Below are 25,604 nucleotides of genomic sequence, written 5' to 3'. Positions count from 1 at the left end.
GCAGTGGGATGAGGCTCTCTGAGCATTAAGGCCCCTATTTTGTGCACGCTGGGGGGAGGCCCCCAAATCATGAAGAGGGCTATCAGCCAAGCCACCTGCTGGGAAGGAAAAGATGAGGGGGAGCTGACCCTGGCAAACGTGGGGAGAGTCGAGGCCTAGGGGCAGCGAGACTCACACAAGAGAAGGCCGGTCTGGGGCGGGACTACAAGGGCCACAGGGGCAGTGGGTGGGAGGGCGTGGTGCCCAGAGCTCCCACTGTCCACCCGATAGCTCTAGAAAGTGACAGCTAACTTTCTGCTGTCAGCTGGAGAACTAATGGAAGGCGCCCCCCACACCTCCCTGAACAAAAATGGTCCCTGAACGTCTGCTTAAGCACCCATCATGGAAGAGGAAAGCACTCCTACGGGCCTGGGTTACAGCCTCCTCTCCTGGGAGGCTCAGTAAGTCTGCAACCGACTCACTGACAGAAGCTAGACTGTGTGTGTAGCTCTTTGAGCCCCTCTATTGCCTGCGAAAGGGTGCAAAGAGCTGGATTCGGGGTAAGATTTGGCCTGGAAGGCAAGGGCTAGACCCCCAACAGAAATAATGTGAGAGCCACAAATGCAAGCCACATACGTAATTTTAAGTATTCTAGTAGCTGCATTAAGGTGACAAGAAACAGGTGAAATTAATATTTTAAGTACAATATGTGCGAGATGTTATCATTTCAACATGTTATCAACATGAGACTGAGATGTTTTTAATAAGCTAATTTACATTCTTTTTCAGACTAAGTCTCTGAGATCTAGCACGTGGTTCACGCTTGGAGCACATCGCCATTTGTTGAGCCACATTTCCATCTGGGACGTGCAGGTCTAGGGCACAAGCTGGGCATGCCTGGGGCAGAGCTGGGGGTCCTCTGCAACACAACATTCTGAGCAGCCTGGGTCAGGGGCCTCATGCTCAGGAGGGGAAAGCTGGAGGGCCAGAAGTGAAAACAAGCATTCCTGACTATATTAAACCAGGAACAGCCTCTGCTCATGAACCAATATTCCAAATTCACATTATCAGGGTCTTGAAGTCATTCATCTTATCCAGTATCTCATAAACTTCAGAGTGAATTAGAAGCACCTGGAAGGCTTATTAAACAGACTGCCCAGGACCACCCCCCAAATTTCTGATTCTGTAGTCTGGTTTTGTAATTCTAACAAATTCCTGGGGCCACTGCTGCTCCAGGGAACCACACTTGGAGAACCACTGATCTAGTCTAACCTCTGGCCAATGAGTGACCTCCCTAGACAGCTTTTCCCACTGAAAGCTCACGCTACTGCTATTTGATTACCTCCCATGGTGGTGAACTCACTACCTGCTAAGGCTACAAACTTTGGTCAGTTCTAATAATTCTTTCCTATATTGAGCCTAATCGGATCCCTTAAAACTTTCTACTGCTTTTGCCTTCAGGACCCAGTCCCTCCTTCTCTACTTGAAGCCTTCACAAAACTAAAGACCTGTTCCTTCCCCTTTCTTATTCCCTGACACTCTATGTCCTTGTATCTTGTTTTAGGCACTTCTGACAGGTTTTGTCTTAAGCATTATTATTACAGTAAAGTTCTATTTTCCCCTAATCTTTACAACAATTTCAAGATTAAATAGTTTACTATAAAACAAAATACAGTCATTCCTTGTTATTCATGGGGGATTGGTTCTAGGACCACCCTCCTAGTTGTCCTCTGCTCTCATGGATATCAAAATCCACGCACCCAAGTCCCTTGTACAAAATGGCATAGTAGTATGAACCCTAAAAAGCTTATCTCAAAGCAAAGTTTCATTACTGCAAATTTGGCCAACTCAGCCTTTATTTCTGCCTCTTCTATCCCCAAATAAGTTACAAGCGTGAAACTGCTTTTAAAGCAGTGACTTCCAAATGCCTGTCCCCATACTGATGTCAGGCTGTGACGACGCTTACGTAGGTTTTCACTGATAGAAACAAGGTTTCAACTAAGGCAAACTGATTCATGTTAAATAGCTATTCTTCATTCAGAGATTATGTCCTTCCTGTTTCTCAGGGCTGAAACAACCTTCCTGTCATGAGGGTGAGGTGGTGGTCAATGAAATTCCAAAGACAGGAACCCCTGTTGTCTAGCTCTGGAAAGCCCTGTGCAAAATCTAGGTCAGATTCGTCTCAGTCTGCTCTCAACCAGCTTTTGTCCTGGAACGCTGATTAGTCAGAAAGCAGACCACTTCCTCTGAGCCTGGCTATGACCTTCTCCTGCTATAGCCCCATTGACCAAGGGAATATTTTCGGGAGCTGCTCATTGGGTGGGCTGTGCTTCCTGACTTCACAAGAGAACGACTTCCTCTTACTGGACACGAGACACGTGCATCTCCCTGAAGCTTCTCTGTGGCCTGTGTGTCACCCCCCACCCCCCACCATGAGAACAGAGACCAGATGATACAGTACGATGGACACCACCAGCTGCAACCCCACACTCGCTCCAGGGCTCCAAGCCTGCCACTGGCTGCTGGCTTTTGAGAGTGCTGTGCTCCCCATATTCTAATGGCCAAGGCTTGGAGAAGTGAGAATGGGGGCCGTACTGCAACTGGGCTGGGGATGGGCACTATGGGGGTGGCAGTGGGGAGATCCCCTCTCCTTGGACCAGGCCAGCTTAGGAGGAGCTGGTTTAAAGCTGGGATCCTGGAAGCCTCCTTCCCCTGTGTGAGTCCAACTCCTGGACCGTGCTTGTAGATGTCTGAAATTCGAGTTTCAGCCATGCATTTGGATTTCGACCTGGACCTCATGAAAAGGCAAAGCCTCAGGGGAACTAAGTTCTCACACTGGTATAAAGGGGTTGTGACAGGCTCTGAACCAGGGTGCAGGAGATGCCAGGAAGGCAAAGGGTGTTCAAAGAAGTATGTGCATGCATGGAGGCGGGGGAGGCCTTCCAGAGGGCGGGGCAGATGGTCTCTGACCTAAGAAAGTGGGAAATTCAAGAAAGAAAATTATCTTTTAGAAATGAGGTTGGCAATTTTTTCTGTAAAGGGCCAGAGTACATATTTTAGGCTTTGCTGGCCCCATGGTCTCTGTTGTACCTGCTCAACCCCGCTGTTGTAGAATGAAAGCAGCCTCAGGTGCTACGTAAAAAAGAATGTGGCTGTGAGCCAATAAAACTTTACTTACAAAAACAGACCACATTTGGCCTGTAGGTTGTAGCTTGTTGCCCTTTGTCCTAGATGACACCTAAAAAAATCCTAGCCAGCCTCCTTCAGTCCTGCGTTCTGTGCTTCCGCAGCACCTGTTTCACACCTCCCAACACTGTGCTCTAGAAATGTGTCCTGTTTATTTGTCTGTGGCCCCATAGCTTCTGGGGCAGAGACTTCGTGTCCCTGGCGCCAGCACAGAACAGGTGTTTAATGCATATCTGGGGAGAAAATGTGTGAGTGCTGCAGGGGGTGACAGTGTTTACAGCAGACTAACCTCGCAGGGCATTTCCAGCCTTTTGGCAAAAAGCTACAGGGTTCACATAGGAAAAAAGATCTTTGCTGATGAAAAGCACCACCAGCAGACAGCAGCCTGGCTTCCAATTTCATTCCTTGTTAAAATGCAAACCCATGGGTGGATTTTGACTTCAGGGCTAAACCCCAAAGCCGCGCCACTACAACCACCTGCAGACGGGCTGCTCCCACCCTCTAGGGAGCGCTTCCCATCACAGACCCATCACCATTCACTTCAGCCTCCTTTAATGAGAAGGAAAAACAGTGTGTCTGGCCAGAGATATAAAAATTCTTTGTTATTGGAAAATCTAAGTGTCTCTCTAGGCCAGTGCAGCACGATTAGGTGACGTCAATGGCTCAGGATATCTGAGCCCTGCGTTTCCACCCTTCTCAGAACAGCAGCTAATTTACGGCAATAAAGACATTTCTATTTAGAGCCCCAGAAAAGAGGAGGTGGCCCCTCTTCTTCTGCATCCCTGAGTCCTGTGCTAAGGACTTGCCCGCTCTCCCTGTGAAGCAGGAAGAGTGTACAGGTGGCAGGAGGCCAGGACCGAGACATTCAAGTCCACTCCAGCTCACCAACAGCTTGAGGGCCTACTACGCACCAGGCAGCATGGGCACACAAAGACAAGCACAGCCCAGGGACCCTGCTGGAGAGGAGAGGGCAGTGAGGCCCACAAGTAGCCATCACGATGGTGGGTGTGATACACAGCAAAGAAGGTACTTTGGAGGCTCGAGGAGGGAGATGGAACTTGATGTTTCTTGGGCTGGACCATGGAGGGCTGCTAGAATTTGGGCACATGGAGCTGCAGGGAAATGGTGACAGGAGACGGGGTCCATTCACTAAACAGCAAAGCGGGGCAGGAGGAGGAGGAAGGCTAGGCTGGTGGGGGAGGCTCTGCTTGGTTTTGGACGTGGACTATACTCGACTCATTTCTGGATGGGCGTGAACAAGCCCAAGTGGGCCTGGGTCCTGCATTGTGGCTTCACAGCTCATAGCAGTTGGTTTGCACTGCTTGGGTTCACTAGTTTGTCTCTAAAAAGCCATCAGAATGTCATGTGATTCTCCCGCTACCCATGCCACCTCTCACATGGACTTCATTCTTCCTCCTGTGATGTCTAAACTTTGCTGTTGGGAGATTTTTTTTCCTGTGAAAGTCAGTTCCCCTCCTTTCCCAGAGGTCTCCAAGGACTTGCCTCTCTGCATGAGTTTATGTTATTAAGTGAAAATTTCCTGATTCCAGACGAAACACTCAGTGCTGAAGGAGGCGTTTTATGTTGAACTAAATCTTACAAAAAAGTACATGATTCCTTTTGCTATTCTAGAATATTTTTCCAATAGTCTTAAGAAAGAAGAACAAAGCTGGAGGCATCACACTCCCCAATTTCAAACTATGTTACAAATCTATAGTAATCAAGACAGTATGGTATTGGCATAAAAACAGACACATATTTATCTGCATAGATAGTTCAATGTATCTAATGATGTAGATCAATAGAGAGTCCAGACATAAACTCACATATATATGGTCAATTAATTTATGACAAAGGAGCCAAGAATATGTAAGGTGGAAAGAATAGTTTCTTCAGTAAATGGTGTTGGATTAAATAGCTACATGGAGGGTTTCCCTGGTGGTGCAGTGGTTGGGAGTCCACCTACCAATGCAGAGGACACAGGTTCCATCCTTGGTCCGGGAAGATCCCACATGCCGCAGAGCAACTAAGCCCGTGTGCCACAACTACTGATCCTGCACTCTAGAGCCTGCAAGTCACAACTACTGAGCCCACGGGCCACAACTACTGAAGCCTGCACGCCTAGAGCCCGTGCTCCACAACAAGAGAAGCCACCGCAATGAGAAGCCCGCGCACCACAACAAAGAGTAGCCCCCACTCGCCGCAACTACCGCAACTAGAGAAAGCCCGTGTGCAGCAACAAAGACCTGATGCAGCCAAAAATAAATAAATTAATAAATTTTAAAAAAATAGTCACATGGAAAAGAATGAAACTGGATCACTATCTTACACTATACACAAAAATCTACTCAAAATGGATTAAAGTCTTGAACTTAAAATCTGAAATCATGAAATTCCTAGAAGAAACCATAAGGGATAAGCTCCTTGATGTTGGTCTTGCAGTGATTTTCTGACACCAAAAGCAAAGGCAACGAAACCAAATATAAACAACTGGGACTACATAAAACTAAAATGCTTTGCATAGCAAAGAAAACCACCAACAAAATGAAAGGATATCCTACCAAATAGGAGAAAATATTTGCATATCATATGTCTGATAAGGGAGTTAGCATCTAAAAAAATATAAAGAACTCATACAACTCAACAGCAAAAAAACAAACAATAAAAAAATGGGTGGAGGATCTACATAGATAGTTTTCTAAAGAAGACAAATAGATGGCCAACAGGTATACAAATAGGTGTTCAACATCACTAGTTTTCAGGGAAATACAAATCAAAACCACAGTGAGATATAGACTCACACCTGTTAACATGGCTATTATCAAAAAGTAAAAAAAATAACAAGTGTTGTCAAGGATGTAGACAAAAGGGAACCCTTGTGCACTGTTGGTGGGAATGTAAACTGGTGCAGCCACTATGGGAAACAGCATGGAAGTTCTTCAAAAAGTTAAAAATGGAACTACCATATGATCCAGAAATTCCACTTTTGGGTATTTATCGAAAGGAAATAAAATCACTAACTTTAAAATATATATGCAACCCCATACTCACTGCAGCATTATTTACAATAGCCAAGACATGGAAACAACCATGGATGGTTGAATGGATAAAGAAAATGTGGTATATACACATACAGTGAAATATTATTTAGCCATAAGAAAGAAGGAAATCTTGCCATTTGCAACAACATGGATGGCCCTTGAGGACATTACGGTAAGTGAAATAAATCAGATAGAGAGAGGCAAATACCATATGTTATCACTAATATGTGGAATCTAAAAAAACCCTCAAACTCATACACACAGACAACAGATCGGTGGTTGCCAGAGGTGGGGGTGGGGGGGTTAGGTAAAAGGGATGCAGGAGACTTCCCTGGTGGCACAGTGGTTAAGAATCCGCTCACCAACGCAGGGGACACGGGTTCGAGCCCTGGTCCGGGAAGATCCCACATGCCGTGGAGCAACTAAGCCCGTGTGCCACAACTGCTAAGCCTGCGCTCTAGAGCCTGCGAGCCACAACTACTGAAGCCCGCATGCCTAGAGCCCATGCTCTGCAACAAGAGAAGCCACCACAATGAGAAACCCACGCACCGCAACAAAGAGTAGCCCCCGCTCGCCACGACTAGAGAAAGCCCGCGCACAGCAACAAAGACCCAAGGCAGCCAAAAATAAATAAATAAATAAATAAATAAATAAATAAATAAATTTTTAAAAAGGGATGCAGGAGGTCAAAAAGTACAAACTTTCAGTTATAATGAATAAGTCCTGAGGATGTACTGTACAGCATGGACTATAGTCAATAATGCTATGCTGCATATTTGAAATTTGCTAAGAGTAGATATTAAAAGTTCTCAAAAAAAAATTTGTAACTACATATGGTGATGGATGTTAACTAGACTTACCGTGGTGATCATTTCACAGTCTATACAAATACTGAGTCATTATTTTTTTAAAAAAGTAGATGGACATGGATACCTTCGATGGGCTGAGGCACCAGCTGGAAGCTCACTGCACTGAGTCTCCTCCCCTCTGGAGCTGCCTTCTCACTGGGAGGAGCCCAGGCACCTTGGGTCTGCCATGGCCCAGCTTATTTCCTTGCCTGGCCAGGCTTCCTCCTGATCCCACACCACTTCCCAAGCCTCTGACATGTTACACTAAAATGGATTATGCCCTGAAGCCCTTCATGTCCCTGAGAGACACTGTCCCTTCTTTTAAAATCTTCATCTAAGTCAAAGACCATGTTTCATAGATATTCAAAAATAGATCACTGGAGGTACACACACACACACACACACACACACAATGGAATACTACTCAGCCATAAGAAAGAATGACATTTTGCCATTTGCAACAACATGGATGGACTTGGAGGGTATCATCCTCCGTGAAATAAGTCAGACAGAGAAAGACTGTATAATATCACTTATATGTGGAATCTAAAAAATAAAACAAATGAATGAACAAAAAAGAAACAGACTCAGATATAGAGAACTAGTGGTTACCAGAGGGGAGAGGGAAAGGGGGAGAGGAAAAATTGGGTAGGGAATTAAGAGGTGTAAACTACTATGTCTAAAATGAATAAGCTACACAGATATATAGTATAACACAGGGAATATAGACAATATTTTATAATAACTATAAATGGACTATAACCTTTAAAAATTGCGAATAACTATGTTGCACTTCTGAAACATATAATATAGCACATCAATTATACCTAAATAAAATAGATTTGTATTAAAAATAGATCATTGGTAATTATGTTTGTTGAATACTTTTTAATCAACAAACTTTACAGCATGAAGTGACAATACACACAATCCAGTACTAAAGTATAAACCAAAAAGAAAAAATATCACAGATCCTTTTTGACCCACCTCCTAGAGAAATGGAAATAAAAATAAACAAATGGGACCTAATGAAACTTAAAAGCTTTTGCACAGCAAAGGAAACCATAAACAAGATGAAAAGACAACCCTCAGGATGGGAGAAAACATTTGCAAACGAATCAACGGACAAAGGATTAATCTCCAAAATATATAAGCAGCTCATGCAGCTCAATATCAAAAAGACAAACAGCCCAATCCAAAAATGGGCAGAAGACCTAAACAGACATTTCTCCAAAGAAGATATACAGATTGCCAACAAACACATGAAAGGATGCTCAACATCACTAATTATTAGAGAAATGCAAATCAAAACTACAGTGAGGTATCACCTCACACTGGTCAGAATGGCCATCATCAAAAAATCTACAAACAATAAATGCTGGAGAAGGTGTGGAGAAAAGGGAACCCTCTTGCACTGTTGGTGGGAATGTAAATTGATACAGCCACTATGGAGAACAGTATGGAGGTTCCTTAAAAAACTAAAAATAGAACTACCATGTGACCCAGCAATCCCACTACTGGGCATATATCCCGAGAAAACCATAATTCAAAGAGTCATGTATCACAGTGTTAACTGAGGCACTATTTACAATAGCCAGGACATGGAAGCAACCTAAAGTGTCCATCGACAGATGAATGGATAAAGGAGATGTGGCACATATATACAATGAAATATTATTCAGCCTTAAAAAGAAATGAAATTGAGTTATTTGTAGTGAGGTGGATGGACCTAGAGTCTGTCATACAGAGTGAAGTAAGTCAGAAAGAGAAAAACAAATACCGTGTGCTAACACACATATATGGAATCTAAAAAAAAAAAGGTTCTGATGAATCTAGGTGCAGGATTGGAATAAAGACACAGATGTAGATAATGGACTTGAGGACATGGGGAGGGGGAAGGGGAATCTGGGATGAAGTGAGAGAGTAGCATTGACATATACACACTACCAAATGTAAAATAGATAGCTAGTGGGAAGCTGCTGCAGAGCACAGGGAGATCAGCTTTGTGACCACCTAGAGGGGTGGGATAGCGAGGGTGGGAGGGAGACGCAAGAGAGAGGGGATATGGAGATATATGTATACATTTAGCTGATTCACTTTGTTATACAGCAGAAACTAACACAACATTGTAAAGCAATTATACTCCAATAAGGATGTGAAAAAAAAAAAAAGTATCAATACCGTTGTTCTCTGTGATAAAACTACCTAAAAAAGTTCTTAAATACAGCAACTTACTAAAATTCTGTTACTTCAGAAAACACTCAAATATATTGTTCTACATGATATAATGGTTTAAAAAAATCATAGTACTCATTATAAATGATTTTTGTTTTTGACATGAATTTATTGGGGTGAAATGCTCAAATGCACATATAATTTTCACTTAAGAAATTAAGGTAGCAAATTAGAACATTTTTTATTTGGAGGAAAAATTTTATGCTCTCATAAAATATATTGGTCCTGAGCTGCACAGTCACAAGCTAAATCATTTTTTCTTTTACTATTTGTCTAAGGGCCTAATTTTGCCATAAAGCTTCTTAATTGGCAACTACGGTAAGATACGGAGAAAGACAAGTAGAGAACCGTGGTGAGAATGTAACGAACGCATGGTCAAGCCGAAAAAGTAAATGAAACAAACTCAATACCATACCTGCTTATTTTTGTCAGTGGTACAACACAGTTTCTTGAGGGAGACAAAATGCCTAATTTTCCTAATAACATAAATAATCAGTTATTAGTGAGTCAGATATGAGCTGATTCAACAAATTAGCAAATGAAAACGTCAACAGAATCTTCTTCAAGTAAAACTCCAGGGTCCATTCTGGGGCAGATTTTAAATTCTGACAAAACACAGTCTATAAAAGATGCATTTTTTTTTCACACACAGCCCACACATGGCTTCAGAAACTGGGCTTCCCTTTTAATCACAGCTGGCTCAGAAACACTTTCCTAATGGGTACTTCATTTTCTAACCAACTCCTGAGGCCTGGCTCCTAGATAGCATCAGTGACAGGATGAAATGCTACTCCAGACTTTAAGTTAAAATGGGATTTAATTCTGCCGACACTCATACTTTTACAGCTTATATAGAAGGCAAAGACTCATTTGGACAATGACCAAAGTTCATGGTTGTTGTTTTTACATTTAATATTCCACATTCTTTCACAGCCCGGTCATCATAAATGATGGCATTTTTTCAGGCACAGAAAAACCCTCTTGTTTTAAGATCATGGACAGAATCCCAAAACAGCCTGGGGTGTTGCTCATTACCACAAGGACACCAGGGAAGGACAACAGGTGCCTTAGTCCTGCACAACGATCAGCTCAAGGTAGATTTTCCACTGAGTGAAGCTAGAATTACAGAGGACTACGTTAGATTTTATAGTAATGAATCTCTTCTCTCTGTGTCTCTGCTTCTGTCTCTCTGTCTCTGTCTGTCTTCCTCTTTGGTTCAGTTTTCTCTGGAGGACTCTGAAGAGTCCTGGTTATTCTGTAGTGAGCATCACTAAATAGGAAGAGGTAAATTTTTCCTACTTTTAGTTAAGAATTTCCTTTGACAGCTCACTGGGGGAAAATATTGGGGGAAAAAAATAACACTGTCTCTGGGCTCTAGAACTTCTTGCTCTTATCTGTCACATCAGAAAAATCAGAAAAACTCAATCTGACAGAAATAACCAAACAATAACTCGGTCTCCTCCACCTTGTTACCTAATAATTCTGGTCACACACACACACAGTGAATCTTAGCTTGAGAAGACGGTCTAAGGATGATGGTTGGAAACGATAATGTGATGGCCATCGTGGCCTCAGAGCTCTGACCGCTGGTGGAAATGGCCACACGGAAGCCTGTGCGCTCAGGAGGGATTTGGGGGCCTCTCTCTGTGTGCTCGAAACCCCTGGTCAGGGCTACCAGTGTCCCCACCACGCGGAGTGAAGCAAAGTAGCAGGAAACATGAGACAGTGGATTCTGAACGGAGGGGGGAACAATTTTGAAACTAACAGATAAGTAAAATTGGAGCGGAAACAACCTACAGACACTTTGCTGACTACAGAACGTTTTCTAACCACACAATAAGAGTCACAGACAGGGCTCTCTTTGCTGGTTATTCGCACCATAACTGCTCCTTTTCTATTTCCAAAACATCACCCAACAGCGTGTGTCCCTTGTAAACCTGTACCATGACGCTGGCTGCTTGACCTTCAGGCTTGTTTACAAAGGCTCCTCAGTGATGTACTGTTAGGGGGTCCTGTTTGGCTCCATAAACCTTCTCACAAAATGTAACTGGGAGAAGGAAAGGGAATTGAGCATTTTCCTTATCTCTCTGCAAATGAACAGGCTCCTCCGGTAACCTGAGATTCACATGGAATCAGATGTCTCAGCTTCTGGTCAGACACCTTTTTCTCCTAACCATGACCGCCAGGGTTCTGTCTTCCTTGAGGAACAAGCCCCAAGGACTGGAGAGAATCATCACAGAGCCGGTGCCTCAAGGAGAGAAGCTCGGCCCCCAGGTGGGGCTGAGGCAGCGAGCCCTGCTGTTCTGTGGTCTTTGTGATGACGGGGAAAGGCCTAGAAACTGAGCTCCTTGCGGCGTGGGGACAGTGGACCCACAGACCATCAGGCGGAAGTGGACAGTCGGGGCGATGCTTCATAAAGCCCACAAGCAGAAGTAGAGCCTGTGTTGTTTTGGGGCTGCTGCTGACCACACGGAGGTGTCCTCGGCAGGTACTATGTACAGACCCAATCCTACTATTTGTGGGTCTAACACACTTGCATTTCCATATACAAACCCAACGCCCACAGGGGCCCCTCAAAACAAGAGTTTAAGAGTTGGCGCTCACCCTCCTTGGCCAATCACTGGAGTGATCTTCACATGCTGTTGGATGCTGTCGCCGGATTTCCGTCTGGCATAGTAAACCCCCTGCCACTCCTACATAAAGAGAGCTCTTAAAATCCTTCTGTCCAGGCATTCGGTGGCTCCTACAGAGGGTCTCATCAAGTTCAGCCATGAAGTTCCCACATGCTTTTGTTACATTCCACAAAATACCGCTCCAGAGTTGCACCCACCACGATGGTGACTACGTAAGGCTCATGGTCACAGTGCACGGAGCCCACCAGAGCAATGAGCCCACCACCAGGGGCTGCCCCTCCTGGTTCTGGGACACTTGAGCAGTGGATGCCATTCCTGCTCTCAGCCCTGTGGGTGTAGGGGCACCAGGTCAAGGGGTTCTTCTGAGGTCTTTCTCGAGATCTTTACAACAACCTGTGAGCTTGATATTATCACCCTTCATTTGCAGATAGGTAAACAGAGGCTCAGAGATGCTGACTAATGTGCCCACGTGAGAAAGTGAAAAATGTGGTTATAAATTTATCTCTTAACTTTCCTTGAAGCCCATCATCCTTCTAGTATCCTATCGGGCCTCCAGCCAAGCCTTCTCTGGGCTTAATCTGGCTCCTGGCAGTTTCCATGGATGGGGAGTGTGAAGGGGAGTGTGAAGACTTGCTGTGGCCCGACCCTGAGGAACCGGCTAGGATAAAGAGCCCGGTGACCTCAAGGCGGGGGGCCTGTGGCACCTCCACTATTTCTGGGAGGAAGTGGTTGAATTAGACCTGAGACTCTTTGCAGCCTTTTTCTGCCCGCACACTCACACAGGATGGCTAACTGGTATGCATGTTGGGGTCACTAGATGTGTGGCAGTACTCTCCAGGCAGATTTTTTGGAGGACTTGACAATGTCCTGTTTCCTTTTCAGTCTCACTGCCCTAATGTTCTTTTCTTTTACTAATCTTGGCCATGATATATAAGCCAAACATTTTATTTCTATAAAATGGTCCCCCATTAAATAAATACAATGCTTATCTAACTACTTCACATCAGAGAAAGCATCTGAATGATTAAAAGAAAGGCAGTTCCAGCTATGAGAGCAATGCTCCTCTGGAAAGGAAGGCTTGTGGAGAGATGCCCACTGCACCTGCACCACTGCCTTCATCTGCTGGGATGCAGTGGAGGTCGCTGGACAAACTGAACTGTGATGGGTAAAGAGAGCAGAAAAAGGAAAACTGACCAAAAACTGGGCCTGTAAGACACGTAAATACTGATATTAAATGCTCTTGGTCCCCCAAACACTGGATAAACTAAAAAATATAGAACAGCTCTCCTCAGAGATAGATATGAAATTCCAGCCATGACAGGTGAGATTCATTCATGTGAAGGAAGAAATTTCCTTACACAAGATCACCAGATTCTATACCATCGGGATAAGCACGAGGTTCGCTTGCTATCCAAAATTAACTCAGAAGTTAACTCATCTTGCAAACATAAAGGATTTTTCACTTAATTGCAACGTTATTAAAGAAGCCAACGTTAAAGACATGACATAAAAACTCACAGAAGAAAAAATGCATTGGGGAAGGGTTTGTGGACTGCTTTGGTTTCACCCACCTTGCCCTTCTCTTTTTTCTTTCTTTTTTTTTTTTTTTACCTTGCCCTTCTTGATGCAGGTGTTGATGGTGTCAAGAAGGTCCGCCCGGTTCTTGTCACTTTTGGGCAGCTCGGCGAGTTCTTTCCCCAGGAGCTCACCTTTGTGGTAGCCCATCATCCTTTCGAAGGCTGGGTTGACATACTGTGAACGGGAAGCGGTTAAAGGTCAGGGCAACGTGCTGTGTGCCTCGCAGGAACGCTTGTTGGGACACAGAGGAAACGTGCCCTGGACGAGCGCTCTCCGATGGGGGTGCTGACCCGACCCCCCAGCCCCAAATGCCCCCGGAATAGGTGCTTCCCTCCTGAGCAGCAATGCGTTCATTCAACTGCCATCCCAGCACCCCGGGCCCTCTGGGAAATCAGAAGACATTCTTCAGCAGAAAAAGAGCAAGAAGCTTTTATCTGCTAGTGCCAGCCTCCAGTGGGCCTTACTCATCACCTACCACCCATGAAATAAGAAAAAACTCAGAAAAAAAGAATAAAAATTAACTAGAACTCCATTCAACAGATTGTGGCTTCTATTTGTCACCTCTCTACAAAGAAGCAATTCGATCTCTCGCACCTAGATATTATTAATAGATAATTGCCACTGTCTATTAACCAATGCTCTAGCTTGGGGCCGCTTCTAGTCTAACTGAAGAATAAATTAAGTTAAAAGCCTTGGGCAGGGGCTTCCCTGGTGGTGCAGTGGTTGAGAGTCCGCCTGCCGAAGCAGGGGACACGGGTTCGTGCCCCAGTCCGGGAAGATCCCACATGCCGCGGAGCGGCTGGGCCCGTGAGCCATGGCCGCTGAGCCTGCGCGTCCGGAGCCTGTGCTCTGCAACAGGAGAGGCCACAACAGTGAGAGGCCCGCGTACTGCAAAAACCTCCCCGCCCCGGCCCCCCAGCTTGGTACATGCTGGGACCAGCAGACTCAGAGGTTTCTTTCCAAAATTCTGCCCAGGGCCCTGGAATTTAGAGCTATCACCTTGGCTGGTTCCTGGCTGCTATCCCCACCCTCCAATTTCTTCTCAAAGAACAGAGTCACCAGATGAGCAGCTGAGTGGAGGGGACAAGTGACGAAGAATATGGGGAAAACATGAGCGCACTGTATCTAGGTCACAGATTTCTTTGGGCATAATTGATATCCATCTGCTGTTTCAGAAACGGTCTTGCAAACTGTAATCACTCTTGCCCTCCACGGGGATGACAGCAGTGAGGAACTGAGTGATGCAGGGACATCTGGGGAGCTACTCTCTGGCGAACACAGCTTCTGCTAGTACAATTACCCCTGGGAAGTGGACGAGTCGGGAAGTTGCTCTGGGGCCCTTGGCACCAGGCCTTATGGAGGTCGCTGAAGAGGAGGAGGCGGTGACACTGTCTTCACTGATCTCCTACCACTTCACGTGGTGATCACGGTCCTCCCTGGGCTGGGCAGCAGGACCCCTGCTCATCAGTTCAGCCCCACAGCGCCCTGGCCCAGCCCTGCACGCAGCTGAGCAGTGCGCGCTTGTCTCCCACGTGTGGGCATCCGCCCAGTTGCTCTCTGCTTAGAAAGCCCTTCCCCATCTGCTGGTCACGTCAACTCCAATTTTTCCCTCCCCTCCTCCAGCAAGCTGTCCTTGAGCCCCTGCCCAGTCTGAGTTTGTGCCACTCCTACAACTCCCACTCTCTCCGGTGCAGGCTTCTGGTGACTTATTACGCTGAATCTATATTTTTCTCTCTCTCTCTCCCCCACGAGACATGAAAATCCTCAAGGGCAAAGGCTACTTCGGATTTTCTTTGGATACTCAGAACTGTTTAGTAAATATCTGAGGAATGGATAACTTGAGAATGTATTATTTTCCTTATTTGTTGGCTAAATTCTCATACATTTTCACATGTGTTTATTCTGCTTTTGCTACTAGGTTGCAAATATGGGTAGAAATCATAGCTCTACTTTCATGCCAGGTGACCTCACAATGCAGCAGATACTCCAGGACATGGATTATGGAGCCAAGGCACCCAAGTTCAAATCCTGGCTCTGCCCATTACTAGCTACATGACTTGTGGGCAGGTTGCTTACCTTCCCTGGTCCTCAATTTCCTCATGTGTAAAATGACTACGACAGTGGTACCTGGTTCATAGAATTGTTTTAACAAATAAATGAGTATGTATAAAATGTTTAGTACTGGGACTTCCCTGGTGGCACAGTGGTTAAGAATCCACCTGCCGGGAGACCATCAAGATGGCAGAAGAGTAAGATGTGGAGATCACCTTCCTCCCCACAAATACATCAGATATATCTACATGTGGAACAACTCCTACAGAACATCTACTGAATGCTGGCAGAAGACCTTAGACCTCCCAAAAGGCAAGAAACTCCCCACGTACCTGGGTAGGGCAAAAGAAAAAAGAAAAAACAGAGACAAAAGAATAGGGACGGGACCTGCACCAGTGGGAGGGAGCTGTGAAGGAAAGGTTTCCACACACTAGGAAGCCCCTTCACTGGTGGAGACGGGGAGTGGCGGGCGGGGGGGAAGCTTCAGAGCCACAGAGGGGAGCACAGCAACAGGGGTGCAGAGGGCAAAGCTGAGAGATTCCCACACAGAGGATCGGTGCTGACCAGCACTCACCAGCCCAAGAGGCTTGTCTGCTCAGCCACTGGGGAGGGCGGAGGCGGGGAGCTGAGGCTTTTAAGTTTCATTAGATCCCATTTGTTTATTTTTGTTTTTATTTCCATTACTCTAGGAAGTGGATCAAAAAAGATCTTGCTGTGATTCATGTCAAAGAGTGTTCTGCTTATGTTTTCCTCTCAGAGTTTTATAGTGTCCAGTCTTACATTTAGGTCTTGAATCCATTTTGAGTTTATTTTTGTGTATGGTGTTAGGGAGTGTTCTAATTGCATTCTTTTACACGTAGCTGTCCAGTTTTCCCAGCACCACTTATTGAATAGACTGTCTTTGCTCCATTGTATATCCTTGCCTCCTTTCTCATACATTAGTTGACCATAGGTGCGTGGGTTTCTCTCTGGGCTCTCTATCCTGTTCCATTGATCTATGTTTCTGTTTTTGTGCCAGTACCATATTGTCTTGATTACTGTAGCTTTGTAGTATAGTCTGAAGTCAGGGAATCTGATTCTTCCAGCTCCGTTTTTCTCCCTCAAGACTGCTTTGGCTATTCGGGGTCTTCTGTGTCTCCATACAAATTTTAAGGCTTTTTGTTCTAGTTCCATAAAAAATGCCATTGGTAATTTGATAGGGATTGCATTGAATCTGTAGATTGCTTTGGGTAGTATAGTCATTTTCACAATATTGATTCTTCTAATCCAAGAACATGCTATATCTCTCCATCTCGTGGTATCATCTTTAATTTCTTTCATCAGTGTCTTATACTTTTCTGCATACACGACTTTTGTCTCCCTAGATAGGTTTATTCCTAGGTATTTTATTCCTTTTGTTGCAATGGTAAATGGGAGTGTTTCCTTAATTTCTCTTTCAGATTTTTCATCATTAGTGTATAGGATTGCAAGAGATTTCTGTGCATTAATTTTGTATCCTGCAACTTTACCAAATTCATTGAGTAGCTCTAGTAGTTTTCTGGTGGCATTTTTAGGATTCTCTATGTAGAGCATCATGTCATCTGAAAACAGTGACAGTTTTACTTCTTCTTTTCCGATTTGTATTCCTTTTTTTTTTTTTTCTTCTCTGACTGCCATGGCTAGGACTTCCAAAACTATGTTGAATAATAGTGGTGAGAGTGGACATCCTTGTCTTGTTCCTGATCTTAGGGGAAATGCTTTCAGTCTTTCACCATTGAGAATGATGTTTGCTGTGGGTTTGTCGTATATGGCCTTTATTATGTTGAGGTAGGTTCCCTCTATGCCCACTTTCTGGAGAGTTTTTATCATAAATTGGTGTTGAATTTTCTCAAAAGGCTTTTCTGCGTCTATTGAGATGATCATATGGTTGTTATTCAATTTGTTAACAGGGTTTATCACATTGATTCACTTGCGTATATTGAACAATCCTTGCATCCCTGGGATAAATCCCACTTCCTCATGGTGTATGATCCTTTTAATGTGCTGTTGGATTCTGTTTGCCTTTTAATGTGCTGTTGGATTCTGTTTGCCAGTATTTGGTTGAGGATTATTGCATCTATATTCATCAGTGATATTGGTCTGCAATTTTCTTTTTTTATAGTATCTTTGTCTGCTTTGGGTATCATGGTGATGGTGTCCTCATAGAATCAGTTTGGGAGTGCTTCCTCCTCTGCAATTTTTTGGAAAAGTTTGAGAAGGATGGGTGTTAGCTCTTCTCTACTTGTTTGATAGAATCCTCCTGTGAAGCCATCTGGTCCTAGACTTTTGTTTGCTGGAAGATTTTTAATCACAGTTTCAATTTCATTACTTGTGATTGGTCTGTTCACATTTTCTATTTCTTCCGGGTTCAGTCTTGGAAGGTTACACCTTTCTAAGAATTTGTCCATTTATTACAGCTTGTCCATTTTATTGGCATAGATTTGCTTGTAGTACTCTCTTAGGATGCTTTGTATTTCTGCAGTGTCAGTTTTTACTTCTCCTTTTTCATTTCTAATTCTATTGATTTGAGTCTTCTCCCTTTTTTTCTTGATGAGTCTGGCTAATGGTTTATCAATTTTGTTTATCTTCTCAAAGAACCAGCTTTTGGTTTTATTGATCTTTGCTATTGTTTTCTTTGTTTCTATTTCATTTATTTCTGCTCTGATCTTTATGATTTCTTTCCTTCTGCTAACTTTGGGTTTTGTTTGTTCTTCTTTCTCTAGTTCCTTTAGGTGTCAGGTTAGATTGTTTATTTGAGATTTTTCTTGTTTCGTGAGGTAGGCTTATATAGCTATAAACTTCCCTCTTAGAAGTGCTTTTGCTGCATTCCATAGGTTTTGGATCGTTGTGTTTTCACTGTCATTTGTTTCTAGGTATTTTTTGATTTCCTCAGTAATCTCTTGGTTATTTAGTAACGTATTGCTTAGCCTCCATGTGTTTCTGTTTTTTACGTTTTTTCCCCTGTAATTCATTTCTAATCTCACAGCGTTGTGGTCAGAAAAGATGCTTGATATGATTTCAATTTTCTTAAATTTACTGAGGCTTGATTTGTGACCCAAGATGTGATCTGTTCTGGAGAATGTTCTCTGCGCACTTGAGAAGAAAGTGCAATCTGCTGTTTTTGGATGGAATGTCCTATAAATACCAATTAAATCTATTCTGTCATTTAAAGCTTGTGTTTCTTTATTTATTTTCATTTTGGAAGATCAGTCCATTGGTGTCAGTGAGGTGTTAAAGTCCCCCACTATTATTGTGTCACTATCGATTTCCTCCTTTATAACTGTTAGCAGTTGCCTTATGTATTGAGGTGCTACTATGTTGGGTGCATATATATTTATAATTGTTATATCTTCTTCTTGGATTGATCCCTTGATCATTATGTAGTGTCCTTCCTTGTCTCTTGTAACATTCTTTATTTTAAAGTCTATTTTATCTGATATGAGTATAGCTACTCCAGCTTTCTTTTGGTGTCCATTTGCATGGAATATCTTTTTCCATCCCCTCACTTTCAGTCTGTATGTGTCCCTAGTTCTGAAGTGGGTCTCTTGTAGACAGCATATAGATGGGTCTTGTTTTTGTATCCATTCAGCAAGCATGTGTCTTTTGGTTGGAGGATTTAAGCCATTCACGTTTAAGGTAATTATCGATATGTATGTTCCTGTGACCATTTTCTTAATTGTTTTGGGTTTGTTTTTGTAGGTCCTTTTCTTCTCTTGTGTTTCCCACCTAGAGAAGTTCCTTTAGCATTTACTGTAGAGCTGGTTTGGTGGTGCAGAATTCTCTTAGCTTTTGGTTATCTGTAAAGCTTTTGATTTCTCCATCGAATCTGAATGAGATTCTTACCTGGTAGAGTAATCTTGGTTGTAGGTTCTTCCCTTTCATCACTTTAAGTATATCATGCCACTCCCTTCTGGCTTGTAGAGTTTCTGCTGAGAAATCAGCTGTTAACCTTATGGGAGTTCCCTTGTATGTTATTTGTCATTTTTCCCTTGCTGCTTTCAATAATATTTCTTTGTCTTTAATTTTTGCCAATTTGATTACTATGTGTCTTGGTGTGTTGCTCCTTGGGTTTATCCTGTATGGGACTCTCTCCACTTCATGGACTTGGGTGGCTATTTCCTTTCCCATGTTAGGGAAGTTTTTGACTATAATCTCTCCAAATATTTTCTTGGGTCCTTTCTCTCTCTTGTCTCCTTCTGGGACCCCTATAACGTGAATGTTCTTGCGTTTAATGTTGTCCCAGAGGTCTCTTAGGCTGTCTTCATTTCTTTTCATTCTTTTTTCTTTATTCTGTTCTGTAGCAGTGAATTCCACCATTCTGTGTTCCAGGTCCCTTATCCGTTCTTCTGCCTCAGTTATTCTACTGATTCCTTCTAGTGTATTTTTCCTTTCAGTTATTGTATTGTTTATCTCTGTTTGTTTGTTCTTTAATTCTTGTAGGTCTTTCTTAAACATTTCTTGCATCTTCTCGATCTTTGCCTCCATTGTTTTTTCGAGGTCCTGGATCATCTTCACTATCATTATTCTGAATTCTTTTTCTGGAAGGTTGCCTATCTCCACTTCATTTAGTTGTTTTCCTGGGGTTTTATCTTGTTCCTTCATCTGGTACATAGCCCTCTGCCTTTTCATCTTGTCTGTCTTTCTGTGAATGTGGTTTTTGTTCCACAGGCTGCAGGATAGTAGTCCTTCTTGCTTCTGCTGTCTGCCCTCTGGTGGATGAGGCTATCTAAGAGGCTTGTGTAAGTTTCCTGATCCAGAGGGACTGGTGGTGGGCAGAGCATACTGTTGCTCTGGTGGGCAGAGCTCAGTAAAACTTTAATCCGCTTGACTGTTGATGGGTGGGGCTGGGTTCCCTCCCTGTTGGTTGTTTGGCCTGAGGCAACCCAATACTGGAGCCTACCTGGGCTCTTTGGTGGGGCTAATGACAGACTCTGGGAGCGCTCTCGCCAAGGAGTACTTCCCAGAACTTCTGCTGCCAGTGTCCTTGTCCCCACGGTGAGCCACAGCCCCCCCTCCCCTGCCTCTTCAGGAGACCCTCCAACACTAGCAGGTAGGTCTGCTTCGGTCTCCCCTGGTGTCACTGTTCCTTCCCCTGGGTCCCGATGTGCACACTACTTTGTGTGTGCCCTCCAAGCGTGGAGTCTCTGTTTCCCCCAGTCCTGTCGAAGTCCTGCAATCAATTCCCACTAGGATTCGAAGTCTGATTCTCTGGGAATTCCTCCTCCTGTTGCTGGACCCCCAGGTTGTGAAGCCCGACATGGGGCTCAGAACCTTCACTCCAGTGGGTGGACTTCTGTGGTATAAGTGTTCTCCAGTCTGTGAGTCACCCACCCAGCAGTTATGGGATTTGATTTTGCTGTGATTGTGACCCTCCTACCTTCTCATTGTGGCTTCTCCTTTGTCTTTCGATGTGGGGTATCTTTTTTAGTGAGTTCCAGTGTCTTCCTGTCGATGACTGTCCAGCAGCTAGTTGTGATTCTGGTGTTCTCACAAGTTGGAGTGAGCGCACGTCCTTCTACTCTGCCATCTTCTTTTTCATTTATTTCTGATTTGATCTTTATGATTTCTTTCCTTCTGCTAACTTTGGGTTTTTTCTTCCTCTTTCTCCAGTTGCTTTAGGTGTAAGATTAGCCTGTTTATTTGAGTTCCTCCTCTCTTTGGGAGAAACGATATATATGTTTTTCTCCTTTTGCTCTTTTTATGAGTGTGTATGTGTATGTTTCTGTGTGTGATTTTGTCTGTATAGCTTTGCTTTTACCATTTGTCCTAGGGTTCTCTCTGTCCGTTTTTTCTTTTTTTTTTTTAGTATAATTTTTAGCGCTTGGTGAATTTGTTTTTTTGGTTTGGTTGTGCTCTTTGTTACTTCTTTTTTTTTTTTTTACTACTTTTAAATACTTTTTTATTTTTAATAATTATTTTAATAACTTTAATTAATTAATCTATCTATTTATTTATTTATCCCTTTTATTCTGAGCCGTCTGGATGACAGGGTCTTGGTGCTCCAGCCGGGTGTCAGGCCTGTGCCTCGAAGGTGGGAGAGCCGAGTTCAGGTCCACCAAAGGCCTACCAGCTCGACTTAATATTAAATGGAGAAAATCTCCCAGAGATCTCCATGTCAACGCTAAGACCCAGATCCACTCAACAACCAGCAAGCTACAGTGCTGGACACCCTACGCCAAACAATTAGGAGGACAGGAAAACTACCCCACCCACTAGCAGAAAGGCTGTCTAAAGTCATAATAAGGTCACAGACACTCCAAAACACACCACTGGACGTGGACCTGCCCACCAGAAAGACAGGATCCAGCCTCATCCATCAGAACACAGGCACTAGTTCCTTCCACCAGGATGCCTACAGAACCCACTGCAAAAACCTCACCCACTGGGGGCAGACACCGAAAACAACGGGAACTACAAACCTACAGCCTGCAAAATGGAGACCCCAAACACAGTAAATTAAGCAAAATGAGAAGACAGAGAAAAACACAGCAGACGAAGGAGCAAGGTAAAAACCTACCAGATCAAACAAATGAAGAAGAAATAGGCAGTCTACCTGAAAAAGAATTCAGAGTAATGATTGTAAAGATGATCCAAAATCTTGGAAATAGAATGGAAAAATACAAGAAACATTTAAGAAGGACCTAGAAGAACTAAAGAGCAAACAAACAATGACGAACAACACAATAAATGAAATTAAAAATTCTCTAAAAGGAATAAATAGCAGAATAACCAGGGCAGAAGAACAGATAAGTGACCTAGAGGATAAAACAGTGGAAATAACTACCACAGAGCAGAATAAAGAAAAAAGAATGAAAAGAATTGAGGAAAGCCTCAGAGACCTCTGGGACAACATTAAATGCACCAACATCCGAATTATAGGGGTCTCAGAAGAAGAAGAGAAAAAGAAAGGGACTGAGAAAATATTTGAATAGATTATAGTGGAAAACTTCCCTATTATGGGAAAGGAAATAGTTAATCAAGTCCAGGAAGTGCAGAGAGTCCCATACAGGATAAATCCAAGGAGAAACACAGCAATACACACATTAATCAAACTATCAAAAATTAAATACAAAGAAAAAATATTAAAAGCAGCAAGGGAAAAACAACAAATAACATACAAGGGAATCACCATAAGGTTAACAGCTGATCTTTCAGCAGAAACTCTGCAAGCCAGAAGGGAGTGGCAGGACATATTTAAAGTGATGAAAGGGAAATACTTACAACCAAGATTACTCTACCCAGCAAGGATCTCATTCAGATTTGAGAGAGAAAGTAAAATGTTTAGAGACAAGCAAAAGCTAAGAGAATTCAGCACCACCAAACCAGCTTTACAGCAAATGCTAAAGGAGGTTCTCTAGTCAGGAAACACAAGGAAAGGAAAAGACCTACAAAAACAAACCCAGGACTTCCCTGGTGGCGCAGTGGTTGAGAGTCTGCCTGCCAATGCAGGGGACACGGGTTTGTGCCACAGTCTGGGAGGATCCCACATTCCACGGAGCGGCTGGGCCTGTGAGCCGTGGCCGCTGGACCTGCACGTCTGGAGCCTGTGCTCCACAATGGGAGAGGCCGCGGCAGTGAGAGGCCTGCGTACCACATAAAAAAACAAAAACAATTAAGAAAATGGTAATAGGAACATAGATAACGGTAATTACCTTAAATGTAAATGGATTAAATGCTCCAACCAAAAGACACAGACTGGCTGAATGGGTACAAAAACAAGACCCATATATATGCTGTCTACAAGAGACCCACTTCAGACATAGGGACACATACAGACTGAAAGTGAGGGGATGGAAAAGGATATTCCATGCAAATGGAAATCAAAAGAAAGCTGGAGTAGCAATTCTCATATCAGACAAAATAGAAATTAAAACAAAGACTATTACAAGAGACAAAGAAGGACATTACATAATGATTGAGGGATCAATCCTAGATTAAGATATGACAATTGTAAATACTTATGCACCCAACATAGGAGAACCTCAATACATAGGGCAAATGCTAAAAGCCATAAAAGGGGAAATCGACAGTAACACAATCATAGTAGGGGACTTTAATACCCCACTTTCACCAATGGACAGATCACCCAAAAAGAAAATAAATAAGGAAACACAAGCTTTAAATGATACATTAAACAAGATGGACTTAATGACATTTATAGGACATTCTATCTAAAAAGAACAGAATACACTTTCTTCTCAAGTGCTCATGGAACATTCTCCAGGATAGATCATATCTTGGGTCACAAATCAAGCCTTGGTACATTTAAGAAAATTGAAAACATATCAAGTATCTTTTCCAACCACAACGCTATGAGACTAGATATCAATTACAGGAAAATATCTGTAAAAAATACAAACACATCGAGGCTAAACGATACACTACTTAATAATCAAGAGGTCACTGAAGAAATCAAAGAGGAAATCAAAAAATACCTAGAAACAAATGACAGCACAAACATGACGACCCAAAACCTATGGGATGCATCAAAAGCAGTTCTAAGAGGGAAGTTTATAGCAATACTTCCTACCCTATGAAACAAGAAACATCTCAAATAAACAATCTAACCTTACACTGAAAGCAACTGGAGGAAGAAGAACAAAAAACCCCAAAATTAGCAGAGGGAAAGAAATCATAAAGATTGGATCAGAAATAAATGAAAAAGAAATGAAGGAAGCAATAGCAAAGATCAATGAAACAAAAAGCTGGTTCTTTGAGAAAATAAACAAAATTGATAAACCATTAACCAGACTCATCAAGAAAAAAAGGGAGAAGACTCAAATCAATAGAATTAGAAATGAAAAAGGAAGTAACAACTGACACTGCAGAAATACAAAGGACCACAAGAGATTACTACAAGCAACTATATGCCAATAAAATGGACAACATGGAAGAAATTGTCAAATACTTAGGAAAGCAAAGCCTTCCGTGACTGAACCAGGAAGAAATAGAAAATATAAGCAGACCAATCACAAGCACTGAAATTGAGACTGTGATTAAAAATCTTCCAACAAACAAAAGCCCAGGACCAGAGGGCTTCACAGGCGAATTCTATTAAACATTTAGAGAAGAGCTAACACCTATCCTTCTCAAACTCTTCCAAAGTATAGCAGAGGGGGGAACACTGCCAAACTCATTCGACGAGGCTGCCATCACCCTGATACCAAAACCAGACAAAGATGTCACAAAGAAAGAAAACTATAGGCCAATATCACTGATGAACACAGGTGCAAAATCCTCAACAAAATACTAGCAAACAGAATCCAACAGCACATTAAAAGGATCATACACCATGATCAACTGGGGTTTATCGCAGGAATGCAAGGATTCTTCAATATACACAAATCAATCAATGTGATACACCATATTAACAAATTGAAGGAGAAAAACCATATGATCATCTCAACAGATGCAGCGAAAGCTTTTGAGAAAATTCAACACCCATTTATGATAAAAACCATCCAGAAAGTAGGCAGAGGGAACTTACCTCAACATCATAAAGCTCATATATGACAAACCCACAGCCAACGTTGTCCTCAATGGTGAAAAACTGAAACCATTTCCACTAAGATCAGGAACAAGACAAGGTTGCCCATTCTCACCACTATTATTCAACATTGTTTTGGAAGTGTTAGCCACAGCAATCAGAGAAGAAAAAGAAATAAAAGTAACCCAAATCATAAAGGAAGAAGTAAAGCTATCACTGCTTGTAGATGACATGATACTATATATAAAGAATCCGAAAGATGCTACCAGAAAACTACTAGAGCTAATCAATGAATTTGGTAATGTAGCAGGGTACAAAATTAATGCACAGAAATCTCTTGCATTCCTATACACTAATGATGAAAAATCTGAAAAGAGAACTTAAGGAAACACTCCCATTTACTATTGCAACTAAAAGAATAAAATATCTTGGAATAAACCTACCAAAGGAGACAAAAGCCCTGTATGCAGAAAACTATAAGACACTGATGAAAGAAATTAATGATGATACAATCAGATGGAGAGATATGCCATGTTCTTGGATTGGA

The 25,604-nt window shown here is 42.9% G+C and overlaps 1 protein-coding gene across 3 annotated transcripts in view; it reads right to left on the bottom strand.

Moving 5' to 3' along the window:
- Nucleotides 1-25,604, bottom strand: part of PDE8B (phosphodiesterase 8B) — a 254,440-nt gene that overhangs the window by 84,243 nt on the left and 144,593 nt on the right. For 2 of the 3 annotated variants that reach the window (XM_060143155.1, XM_060143156.1), the window contains exons 8-10: nt 13,534-13,674; nt 11,894-11,982; nt 9,705-9,765 (exon numbers count right to left, since the gene is read on the bottom strand). In XM_060143155.1, coding sequence (XP_059999138.1) covers nt 9,705-9,765; nt 11,894-11,982; nt 13,534-13,674 — 291 coding nt within the window. The remainder of the gene's footprint in view (nt 1-9,704; nt 9,766-11,893; nt 11,983-13,533; nt 13,675-25,604) is intronic. The other variant, XM_060143157.1, reaches the window with a different exon arrangement.

The sequence above is a fragment of the Lagenorhynchus albirostris genome, chromosome 3 (assembly GCF_949774975.1).
Source record: "Lagenorhynchus albirostris chromosome 3, mLagAlb1.1, whole genome shotgun sequence".
Classification (NCBI taxonomy): Eukaryota; Metazoa; Chordata; class Mammalia; order Artiodactyla; family Delphinidae; genus Lagenorhynchus; species Lagenorhynchus albirostris.
Note: the sequence above shows the minus strand (reverse complement) of the source record. Positions and strands in the feature narration are given on the sequence as shown.